At 35.3% G+C, this 12,775-nt stretch overlaps 2 protein-coding genes across 2 annotated transcripts; both read right to left on the bottom strand.

Moving 5' to 3' along the window:
- Positions 1-872: 872 nt before the first annotated feature.
- Positions 873-5,859, bottom strand: LOC104120495 (F-box/kelch-repeat protein At3g06240-like). Its single transcript, XM_009632264.4, has 2 exons — positions 4,573-5,859; positions 873-1,339 (listed from the first exon to the last, which is right to left on the bottom strand). The coding sequence occupies exon 1, from the start codon at positions 5,731-5,733 to the stop codon at positions 4,630-4,632; it is 1,104 nt and encodes a 367-aa protein (XP_009630559.1). The 5' UTR covers positions 5,734-5,859; the 3' UTR covers positions 873-1,339; positions 4,573-4,629.
- Positions 5,860-7,083: 1,224 nt separating this feature from the next.
- On the bottom strand, positions 7,084-11,554 carry LOC104120496 (uncharacterized). Its single transcript, XM_009632265.4, has 5 exons — positions 11,340-11,554; positions 10,136-10,754; positions 9,195-9,601; positions 8,959-9,057; positions 7,084-7,508 (listed from the first exon to the last, which is right to left on the bottom strand). Exons 1-5 carry the CDS (start codon positions 11,468-11,470, stop codon positions 7,295-7,297), a joined length of 1,470 nt encoding a protein of 489 aa, XP_009630560.1. The 5' UTR covers positions 11,471-11,554; the 3' UTR covers positions 7,084-7,294.
- Between the last annotated feature and the right edge of the window lie 1,221 nt (positions 11,555-12,775).

The following is a 12,775-nucleotide window of genomic DNA, read 5'->3' as shown; positions in this document are numbered from 1 at the left end:
TTTCAACGTTGGTTTTGTGTAAAAACAAAGTAAAGCAGCACATTAGTTCCTTTGGGTTTGTGTGAATGTTTAGAAGAATAATTAAATTCTTGAAGAAAATACAATCCTGAAAATGTTAGTTTTTTTTTTTTAAAAATATTTTTTGAAAAAAGTTGCACATGAAATATGGAGAATTCAGGGAAGGGGATGAGTAGAGTAGCATAAAAAATTATTTTTCTAAAATATATTTTTTTACTCTCTAACCAAACACAAAAAAATATTTTTTGAAAAAAGTTGCACATGAAATATGGAGAATTCAGGGAAGGGGATGAGTAGAGTAGCATAAAAAATTATTTTCCTAAAATATATTTTTTTACTCTCTAACCAAACACAAAAAAATATTTTTTGAAAAAAGTTTTTCACTCACCAACCAAACAAGGGAAAATAAGTGATAATATCACTCATTTTCCATGAAAAATATTTTTCTTCCTATCAAACACACCCTTGAGATCGGTTATAATCAAAATTTGAAAAATGGTAAAGCAAAGACGTTATTAGATAAAATAGTTAGAGAACTTTACCTAGTCATGCGACATTATAAATCTATTTACACCCGCTAGACTGGTTTTCACTTAATTACTTTTAACTGCATAGGTTTCTTGCTACTTGGGGTTATGCATATAAACGATTCCAATCTCTAGTAAGTTGATGAAGTAAATCATACCCCCCCCCCCCCCCCTTATGTAGGTAACTTCATTTATTTCATGTTCATGTTCTATCATTGGATGTCATTAAAATGCTCAGCATCGATCATCTAGCCAATTGAATGGGCAACTTTTGACTCGATAGATTGTGCCAGCTTTAGTTGTTCAACCATATTTTAGCGGTGATACTGATAGGCAAATTTGTACTATATTTCCAGCCACATACTGAAAGGACAGTATAAGCACAGTGTTTCTTGTATATGCTAATAGAAGGCAAAGCTAGAATATTATACAAACTTAATGTATACCCTCTTGTTATATGGGCAAATAGAATAGTTAGTCAGATCATCTATATGATCTATTCACCTGAAAGTTGAGAAACTCAACTGAGATATAAACTCTCAACAAACAAAATCACATTAGTGGATTTGCTCAAAAGGCCCCCTTTCTCCTAGCACTGCAACAGTGATGTCTTTACATAACGGCAACGTACAAATCAAAGTGCAAGTGTCCATCAAAAACTCTCCCATCATAGTTTACCGAGTAGCACCATTGGGTTATAAATATATAAAGATCCATGCTTCTTGAAAACATGCAGTTCTCTTGACATTCCATTTCATAGGCACCGGGAAAATGTTCAAGAAGTAGATTAATTCCTGTGCAAGCATCAGAACAGTGTCAATTTGGCATTAATCGCATTACAATAAGACGTAAATCCATGAAATGCTACTCTGCACCATATACAATCTATTCTTCAATTAATGAAATCTCTTTTCCGTTTTTGAAGGGGAGCCTTGGCGTAGCTGGTAAAGTTGTTGCCATGTAACCAGGAGGTCACAGGTTCGAGTCGTGGAAATAACCTATTGCAGAAATGCAAGGTAAGGCTGTGTATAATAGATTCTTGTGGTACGACCCTTCCCTTCACCCCGCGCATAGCGGGAGCTTAGTGTGTTGGGCTGCCCTTTAGTTCTTTTCCATTTTTGGAAGGGGAGCGGGATTAGGGAGGTGGGAAGATTCTTTAGCCTGTCCATAGATTATATTTTATAACAGGACAGAAAACTTGAGAAAATTGAGAATAAATATGAAAAACAGCAATGTTTCTTAAAATTTACAAGGCACATTATCCTTCATAATACTGCTGAAATAGTTACTACTAGGCAAAGAAAATGCAGTGGTATAATCCATAAGAAAAAGAGGACAAACAAATAAATAACAACCAAAACGTAACAATCTTTTCGCATCAAGAGTTCATAGGAGCTTCTTAGAAATTTTGTATCTTATGGTCTTAGTGAAGATAGAAAATAAGCTGAACCAGTAACCAGCAAGTTGCCCATGTTCAGAGGCAGAACTACGTTGTGGGTTGAGGGGTCACGGGACCTCGTTAGCCTCGGCCAAAACCTTGTATATATATGTTATATATATTTGTACATATATATATGGAACCCTTAAATATTTTGCTTGTGCCCCCAAACACAAAAAGGCTGACAGGAGAAGTGGTTACGTTGGACGCACAAGTTCCCTTCCTTAATAGCAAATTGCTTTATTTTTTTATATTTTTTTTATAAGGTTAATAGCAAATTGCTTTATTTTTTACATTTATCTTTTTTTTAATTCAATTATAGTTTAGCGATGGAGGAAGACAAGGAGGATCTTATGGTTTGGACAGCAAGCAATGATTTGCGATATTCTATCAAAAGCTGTTATAATCTTCTCCAGGAACAAAATGATCAATATGAATCTAATTGGCCATGGAAAATGTTATGGAGAACCAAAGCACCTATTAAAGTGGCTTGTTTTGGGTGGGTTGCTACTAGAGAAGCCAATTTAACTCAAGATAATTTACAAAAAAGGGGATTCTGCCTAAGTAACAGATGCTACTTATGTGAAGAAGGGTTGGAAACTGTTAATCATCTATTTATCCATTGTAAAATTGCTAAACAGTGCTGGGAGCTTTTTTTGAATCTGTGTGGTGTTTCGTGGACTATGCCTCCAGACATAAGATCTTTACTGGTCAGCTGGCAAGGGCAGAAGGTATCAAGGAATCAGAAGCAACTATGGTGGACCATCCCTCTATGCATTTTCTGGACCATCTGGTAAGAAAGGAACAATGTTTGCTTTGAGGACAAGAGGAATAACATTGCTAGAATAAAAAATACTTGTCTTCAAAATCTATTTTTTTGGTGTAAGAAATGTTTTGTTGAAAGTCTAGATTAATATATGGAGTTTTTGGATGTGTTAAGCAACTTGTAACTGATAGTATGTTATTATAGGTGTTGTCTGATCCTGGTGTAATCTTATGTACCATCTTGGTACTTTTATCAATAAAACCTTTACCTTATCAAAAAATATAGTTTAGTACTAACACATAATAGTCAACTTAATTAATTTTTCTTTTTCAAATCCCTCCCTTATAATTAAAACGCCCAAATTGCAGCTTATCGCTCCACAAATAGAAAAATATAAATTCTTCTGCCAGAACCTTCTTCAACAATCACTTTGACTCCGACTCGACAATGGCAACTAAGAGTTTGAGACTCTTCTTACGTTCTTTGACTATTAACATACCATTAATCTTGATTTCTTGAGTAAGTTTGAGATAATTTAAAGTTTGAATGCCCATTTGATCACTAACCCCCTTTTTTATTGATAAACTAGAAATTTTAAAGTGTGAAACATGCTTAATCAAACACCTTCCTTTCCTATAGCATCTAGTTTGCGAAGAAATCTCTCTTTCTGTTTGGTGCTTTCATTTTCTTTAGAACTTCTTTTGTTTATACTTGGATGATAAGTCATCAAAATCATTAAGTTTTCAAAGAGTTGCACGCCGAATTTTATCGCTAGTGATTAGTATATAATGGTGCCCCGCCGTGCTCATATCCTGGGTCCGCCTCAGCCCATGTTTATGGTTGCCTTCTTAAGCTATGAGTACTACCCAATATCTATCTCCAAAGTCTTTGTAGTCATAGATCTTGAATCAAAAGATAGATTGGGAGGGAATGGCCTATTAATCATGACCTTCGCTTGAACCAGTCAGGGAGCTCTTCTCAACTGAGTTGTTTAGGTTCTCGAACTTCATCTCTAGTTGGGGGTGCCTAGAGGACGGGCGGGGACGCAGTAAAACGGAGACAGGGGAGAGGGTTCCCCACTGGAAGGGGGGAGGAGACGGCCATCTCAAGGTACATGACGACCTACATGTAACACCGGCAAGACTTGGAAAGGCAACACAATTGGGTGTTACTACATCCGTATGGACGAGATGCGACAAAGTGTTTAGATCATTGTGCAATGTCTTAATCAAATGCCTAGTGGCACGACGAAAGCCGGTGACTATAAGTTATGCCCTGCATCACGACCTTGAATGATTCCTTTCATTTAGAACGGACAACGGCATTTGGACAATCTCCAAGATTGCATCAAGTGATACAATAAAGGAGGTACACAACATAATAACTGTTTTTTCTGTAGTTCAGACTTCAGAGCAGCTAGATAGCAGCCAGTTTTATCCTCGGATTGCTTAAAATTATTATGCACAGAAATGGCGGGCAATTATTTTACATGAGTTCATTTGAGATTTACTCGTGATTCGAAGAAGAGTATAAACAACTACAACTATTCCATTCTAGAATGCATATACTCAAACTTGAATTATTCTTTTTTCCTTTAAAGCACCACCAATCTGTAATGAGCCTAGCTTTTCTTTTTCCTGTAATACAATTAATCATTATATATTTTCTTCAAGCAGGACGAATTACCACCACTAAACTCTATGAGGACCAAAGAATTACCATGTCAATACAATTCATTTTTAAGGAATCAAATATAGGACCAAATTAACAGTACAAGATATAATAAAAACTGAATAAGAAATTGTGAAAAAATCATTTAATACCTGTACGCAACATCATCTCAGAATAGTGCATCAAGAAATATAGTAACTCTGAGCTCCTTAGCCAAATGTAGGCGAAGCAAGACTCTCCCTAAAGATTGCAGTTCCGGCATTCTCACACATGGTAGGAATCCCATCAACCATCATATTCCTCCACCGATCCTCTCTCATACTGTAGACAATCAACTTTCCATCCGCATCTAGTAAAACATCATCCTCACTCATGAAACACAATGGTATCAGATCAGTCACCGAGTCCGGTCCTTTAACTACAAATTTGGTCCAAGACGCCTCAACCCCATAGTCTTTCATCATCCAAACATCAATTTCATCCTCATGTGTATTAGTGAACATACAAAGACACCCTCTAAGATCCACAAGCTTATTAAACACAAAATTACCTTTATCAAGAGTAGTAGGTGCTGGCACCTCCAAGAATTTATCATCACTTAAATCAAAAGCAACAATTACTGATGAATAACCGAAAGTTTTACTACTAGCTAACCAATGCAAAGCCCCATTTACCAAAACACCAGAAGCAAGTTGAGGAACTGCATGATCATAAGGAGAACTCTCAAGTCTCCTCCAAATATCCTTTCTCACATAGTAAACATCCACAAAAGTATAATCGATATCTGGCTCATATTCATTATCCGTATCGTAATAAGAAAGAGTAACCACCTTATAATCATCACTAACAACATCATACCCTAAACCATACATGCTAAAACTACCAGGCACAGGAAGAGCCAAATTAAATTTTGGAATTTCAAAGTACTCTAAGGTTGTGGGGTTGATCAAAAATTTGATTTCCTCATCATTTACCCCCAAGACCAAGCCACTACATGAGCCAGCAACACTTACCCAGTTGTCTTCAAGTTGCTGAAAATTAAGCTTTCTTGAAATGGCATCGATTGTTCCATTTTGGGGGTCGTGGTTAAAAGTGATAGTGTGAAGAGAGTGAGAATCAGAAACAAGAATGAGGTTTTCTTCTTCTTTGTGGGAATTTATAGTGAGGTGAGCTGAGATGAATTGGGGGTCTGATAGAAGAGAGCACCACTGCTTTGATATACACCTGAATTGACCTATGGACTTTGCAGGAAGACGGGATAGTATGTCAACTATGATTTCTTGGGGTAGTTTTTCAGCTTTGCTCAGTGCCATAGTTCGATTTGGCCTAGCGCTGACTTCAAATATAGCTAAAGATTCGTGTTTGATTCTTGATTCTAATTGTAAGGAACACTTCCTTTCTAAATCGAATAGACCCCAAATCTATCAATTATAAAAATGTTATTTTTCAGTTTTTTCTTTCAAAGTTTGAATTTCTTTTTTCTTTTTACCATTAAGGTTTATAGTGAAATGCATACATCTTGCCGCCTTAAATATGGAGCTTTTAAAGAGCATTACGCAACATGAATCGAATTAATCAGAGCTTCAATGTGGGGAAAAAAATTTCTTTGTTAAAGTTTGAAAATCTGAAAAAGTTTACAACCATAAAATTATGAGAAATGTTATGAATACAATGACCTAAAGTGGCTGTCCATTTAATTTTTACATCACATACATGAATAACTTGTATTCATATGTATCTATATTTTAGGATGAACCTTTGTAACTATAAATTAACTATAAATAGAACACTTTTGACTCATGGACGAGATACTTGAAATAAGAAGAAAAGTCCAACCAAACGTCAACGATCGTCTACTTTAAAAAAGAATGATTGTTTTTTACCTCAAAACATCTAATCTTAGCTGTAACTTTAGACAATAACTATTCAAAACTTTTAATAAAATTAACTGAATGGCGAAAATTTAAAAATCATAATTAATTAACAAACCTATTGTTTTTTTATTTTTAACAAAAAAATATTTGAGTATAAATAATAACAATGAATGGTACCTTTGAGCAACAATAAAATTATCTCCTTATTTTTTAATAATAATGATTTGTAAAAAGAGATACTGTATATGAAAAATATTGTAATATACTGACGCTTTCGAACTTGTATTTTTGGTATAAACGCCTTTGAACAATCTATGAAAAGATATGGGCTTCATTTTGAGAAAAAGAGGAAGAAAAAAGGAAAAAGGGGGAAAAGCAGAAGAAATCAAAATATCATTTTTCCTTCGTTTTCTTTTCTTTTCGTTTAAAGAGACAGTAATGTAAAAAAAAAGTAGAATCAGAAAAAAAAAAAATTAGTATCAGAAAAATTCAATGAAAATTTGTGATATATTGCCTTTTCAACATTTTCCTAGTTCGAATTCTTCTAATCGAAAGAGAACAATAATATACTGGTATACAAATTTTCGTGTGCTCCCCAATCTCTACTATATCGTTTCTCACATAGCAAAATAAAAATTCTACAAATTTCATCTCATTAGATATATGACAAGTTCTTTAGTCAAAATAATTTCCTACATTTTTTAGTGAATTGATGAAGGGCATCGCTGTAGAGAACATTCCACACATGACTCATGAGCTTGAATAATTGCAAACCAAGAAATAATAACCAATGTTGAAATGGGATACCGAATTGGTTATAGATTAAAAACCATATAGAAACAATGAAAAGCTACCAATGTGAACTACAACAAGATACACAAAAACCTGCAGATAAAAGATTCCTTGTCCTTGCACAAAATTCACATTAGCCTGATTGGTAAATGCAGCTCAGCCTCCATTATCACAAGTTTGCTAGGAATTAGGATCCATAGACACCAACTTAAGATGCTGTCCAGATATAGATCTGCCCACCGCTTGTAGCCCCTGCGAGCATTCCAACTTTTTCCTGGTGTGCATCAAACCGGCATGGAATAGCAGTCATGTGTTCGCTTCGTAAGGTAAAATCAAGTTTCTTGTCAGCTACTGAGATGACATCGACTCCTCTTTGCATATTGCCAATGTATATGTAGGAATCATCCCAACCCCATATTCCTCTGCTTCCCCAAGTGCACATAGAAATATTGTTAGTCTATGATGTCCAAGCATGCATAAGTGAGAAGTTGAATGTAAATAATAGCCACATTAACTTCTGGAAATATGCACACAGCCAACTGCCTATCTAACCAACACAAAATGTAACAGATTACGAGTAAACATCTGCTCTATTCGGAATAAAGTAAATAAATGTACATCTGTTCTAGTTAGCTACATGCACCTTAACCATTAAACATAAGTCCATTGGAGTCCCAACTATAATGTTTATAGCAATCCAACACTTGGAAAGTAGAACGGCAAAAAGAACAACAGGGAATACTTGCTCTTCTTTCGTTCCTACATGCTCATGAAAATATGAAAGACTTGGGCCTTCTCCACTACTTTCTTGGTATGGCAGTGTATCGGCAGGGGCACATTCTTATCCTTCGTCAGCAGAAATATGCCCTAGATCTCTTGACTCGCACCCACTAACTAACAACACATGTATACGAAAGTACCTTACCACTTAAAGTATGACAAGATGGAAACAGAGAAGAAAAAAAGCAAGACAAACAGGCAACGAGCTCTTAGGCCAATGACAATTAGACTCTTTTAAGCTTCTTATGGTTCCACTCCCACAGCCCCTACCTCATTTAGCAATATCCAAAAGAAAAAAGAACAAGAAAGTACCAATCAAGTGGAACTTAATATTTTGTGACTCAACAATCCTCTCATGGTTAATGTCAAAGACAGCATAGTCTGAATAAAAGATCGGGAGGAAAGATCAAAAGTAGCCCTCGTTGGTCATAGATAGAGAACCAAGCTGGCATGTAGTCAAATACCCGGGGGGGGGGGGGGTGAAGAATCAGGAGTAAAGAACAAAACTTATCTATGAGAGTCAAATGTGCTTAGGCTTGTAGTCAGATACTCAAATCGGAAATGTACATGGTTCAAGCTTAAAGCATGTTATAGAAGCTGTCAAATAACATGCTTCTACGTAAAGCTCAGAAAATAATTACTTCTTTATAGAGTTTGAGGTAAAGAATGTGCTTTCATCATTTCAGTAAGTTCAGGAAGTCTGTTGCTTCAGTCTTGTCCCTCAAAAGATACTGTTACTTGTATTTACGGTCTTCTGTAAAAAAAAGAATCCCGCTACAAGCAGGTCATATACAAGGGACTGATGCGAACCTATGCAATTAAACACAAGGTATTATCTCAACAAAAAAAAAGAATAAGCTTGTACTAATTCTGTCCCATAAACTAGATGCTCAAAGGCCAAGAACTTATATAGCTTCTCACAAATTATCTCAACTTCACACAAAGCTAAAAAAGAAACTAGAATAAATATGAACGATAGCTTCTGCATTTTCAAAATTAAAAAACAACAACATTTAATGCATAGAGGAGATGGTTATGAAATTCATAAGATAGAAGAAAATGTTAAATTGGCAATTAAGGGACTAGCTATACCTGAATGAGGAAATCCATCTGTTTGTGTGGTTATAATGAGAGATCATAGATGTATCTTCATAATTAGCGCCACTCAACAAACCAACTTTATCATCAATACTGCACGAACCGAAAGAAAAAGAAAAAGAAAAAGAATTAGCCATGCTAACATCGGAGAAATTAAGATATATTGAATGCTAAGCTTTCAATTTTCTCACACCATCCACAATATAATTTATAATTATGGCTTAAAGTACCTTGTTGTGGCAAGAAACCTTCCAGAAGGTGAGAAGTAAGCCGAGTGCACAGCTCTTTTGTGGAAGACAGTTTGCAAAGATTTTGGTTTATGTGCACTAACTTTTCTCAAATCCCAAATGCATGCACTACCATCTGTAGAACTTGTCGCCATAATATTACAGTTTTCTGAGGTAAAATCTATTGTGTTAATCCTTTCGTCATGCAGATTCCACGATGCTGAAGATTTTCCTGCCCTGAGATCCCAAATACCAAGTTCTCCACTGCCTTCGCCATAATATATAGATTTCATATCATGTGGCCGCTGTGATATGGAAAATATGGAATGCTCGCTCAAATATACTAAATCAAACATTTCCTTTTCAATATCCATCATCCTGATAAATCCATCATAGCAAGAAGTGAACATCTGCAAAAGAAAAAGAAAGTGTAACTTAAAAAGACATATCTAGATCTGTTCTTCACTCATTACAGCTTATCCAGACCTGTAAAACCAAAATGCCTAGTAGTCAAGAATCCTTTTCCATATTTATCCTCTTAAGGGTACTGGTTAGCATTGAAAGAAGCCCTGCCTAGCATAATGCAAGTAATGAATGCAAGACAGTAAAATGCATCATTGCATAAACCACACCATGGAATACAATCATAAACTTGTAAAGGTAATAAAGACAAATTAAACACCTAAGTAATTTTATAAGTCAGTTTGCTTTTTTACAGTATGCATTTCCACCAAAACACTTTGGCCCTCTACAAGTTTCCTTTTAACATGAAGGCGCTATGCCTAGCTATAAGAAAGAAAAGGTCAATATAAGAAACAAAGGTAAATCTGCTTTTTCGAGCACATATGTTCTAATTACTGTATCTGGAAAGAAATGGCTGTCCAAGTTAGAAAATTCCAAGATTAGTAGAAGTTTATCACTCTTGAAATGCAAATTAACCATACCTTTGACACAGAAAAAGGGTTCATAATTATTCCTGAAACTGGCCCTGAATGAGCATGGTACAAATAAATCCCATCTCCATCCTCTTGTGGAGCATCAACATTCCAGAAACCTATATTGCCAAATTTGTTCCCTACAGCAACCATTCGGACATTGTTGGTGGGGAAAAACCGCACATTTAATATTCTTCCTGGCACAACCCGTGCTATGTTGTCTGGTTCCAATCTCAGTGATTCCAAATGAACTGTACCAGAGGCCTTTCTTTTCTCTGTCCAGTCACCTAAAACAGTATCTTGATCCACGCCCTCATTTGCATCGTCAATTGTGCGAGAGAAACCCTTAATTGTTTCAATCAACTTCTGATTTGAGACATCAAAGTCGCCACTATATGCATCCCTCATACTTATTGGTGTAGGTTCTCGAGGCGACTTTTTGGTTGTGGGTTGTGAGCTCTTGTTAGGTGATATCCTACTTGGAAGATCATCAAAATCATCTTTTAGCCCACCAGCTGTAGAAGAATCCGGTGCCATACCTTGAGTCCTGAGAGACCGCCGCAACACAACTGGTGATTTAGACCTCTGTTTCTTCTGTGGACTCGCCTGATATGATTTACTTTGAGCTCTGCCACGTCGAACAAAATGGCTAATTTACTTGCGCACGCGAATAAAAACACACTCATTTGACATATGCATTAATACAAAGATAAGAAGAGTTATTATTATACACATACTTCCCTATACCTCATTCAGAAGGGTTAAAGAACCACATAAATTGCACCGGAACAGCATATAGACTACTCTAACAGATATAGAATCATACAAACAAACATGAATATTGTCTTCCTTCAATCCAGTTCAATGCCCCCACCCCTTTTCAATAAAAGTTGGAAACTTTTTCCTCTTGTCTCGAAAAGATACCATCTTACACTTACTATTATATACGAATAGACACACAGTATTATTTTTATATACGAATAGACACACACACACACACACACACATACACAGAGAGAGAGACCCAGAATAAAGCTTACAGTACTATACAAGTTGACAACTTTTTCCCTTTCAAAGTACAAGAAAAAGAAAACATGCCAGTAAAAATTTCAATAGTAAGTTGATTAAGAAAAGAGTCACACTTAGTAGGATAAAATTATTCAACTAGCACACCCCAGAAATACAGATTTAGAACAAAGAGAAGAGATATTACTTTGGACGCTTGGTGACGGCGGAAAGTTGAGAAAGTCGGGACTGAATCTTAAGGGAGGCGAGCATTTCTTCATTGCGCTTTATATTCTCAAGCCTCCGCCGCTCGTACTCTGTCATTTTCTCCGGCGCCATTCCAATTTCTGATTTATTCGGGTTGGTTATCAAATGGGTCGGAAATTGGGAAAGTGGTTTGGTTTTTGCATTGAAATGTGGGTTACCGACTTTACTTATATAGTGACGGTCTGATTTAGGCGGGAGAAATACAGTGGCGGGAAGTAATCTCGTAATCTACGTGGTGCATTTGTTGCCGTGGATTTCGTGTATATGTATACCAAAAACAAAGCAAAAAAATTACTACTATATAAATAAATTAAATTACAAATATAAAATTATTTTATTCAAATTAGAGTTTTAAAATGTGAGTTCACACTTATTTTAAGTGTGAACTAAAATAAAGTTACTAAGAAACAGCAAAAACAAACTTGTATTCGGTTTTATTTCAAACCAAACTAAGATTAAGTGTTAAAAATAATAATATATTTTAAGTAATTATAATTTAGTATAAAATATATTTATGAAGATATATGCCATGTATTTATTGAATATGCATAAATACCGAGTACGATTAATTTTTTTACCTTGAGAAACAGTCATATAATATATATACATCACTCAAAAACTAATTACCCAGTTAACTTGGAAAAATTTTGGTATAACACTTCAGTATGACCAATTTCACGTACAATCATGCTAAAACTACAATCACGTTTGTCATTCACCTTAAATCAAACATCTGTTATTTAGTAAATTGAAATTTATTGATCAAAATCTTTAACAATATCTTTAACCGTTTTTATAAATTAATTACCCCAAATAATATTCTAAATATAAAATATTACAAAATTTAAGATAATAGATTTTAAATTGTATTTAAATTTTTTAAAGTTAATTGAAGTTTATCAATCCATTATTTTCAAATTTCACCTTGAAGCCACGGAGAAGCATGTGAATGTGTCACGACCCAATTTTACCTATAGATCGTGATGACGCCCAACACTACAGCTAGGCAAGCCAACTAATAAATTAAACATATATTGATTAAACTTTGAATCCAGGAAAAATAATAAAATACCAAATTCTACCAATGTGTGTGTCAAGACCTGATGTCATAAGTGTATGAGTATCTACTAGATTATACAAAACTCTAAATATTGTCTGAAATGGAATAGACAGAATATAAATATAAGAAGAGACACTGGTAGCTGCAGAACGGCTCAGAAAGGCAGCTCACCACTATGCCTCGGGATGACGTGGATAAGTGATGATAGGTCCTCCACTAGTACATGTCTCAAATCCTGCACAAAAAGTGCAGCAAGTGTAGTATGAGTACGTAAACAACGTGTACCCAGTAAGTATCAAGTCTAATCTCGAAGTGGT

Source organism: Nicotiana tomentosiformis, chromosome 9 (genome assembly GCF_000390325.3).
Source record: "Nicotiana tomentosiformis chromosome 9, ASM39032v3, whole genome shotgun sequence".
NCBI lineage: Eukaryota > Viridiplantae > Streptophyta > Magnoliopsida > Solanales > Solanaceae > Nicotiana > Nicotiana tomentosiformis.
The sequence above is the reverse complement of the archived record's forward strand: the minus strand, read 5'-3'. Positions and strand labels throughout refer to the sequence as shown.

Coding starts and splice junctions, on each gene's coding strand:
- LOC104120495 (XM_009632264.4), bottom strand. CDS start 5,733: ATGGCACTGAGCAAAGCTGAAAAACTACCCCAAGAAATCATAGTTGAC.
- LOC104120496 (XM_009632265.4), bottom strand. CDS start 11,470: ATGGCGCCGGAGAAAATGACAGAGTACGAGCGGCGGAGGCTTGAGAAT. Junction 9,602..10,135: donor ACCCTTTTTCTGTGTCAAAG/GTATGGTTAATT, acceptor TTTCTTTTGCAG/ATGTTCACTTCTTGCTATGA. Junction 9,058..9,194: donor AGGTTTCTTGCCACAACAAG/GTACTTTAAGCC, acceptor CGGTTCGTGCAG/TATTGATGATAAAGTTGGTT.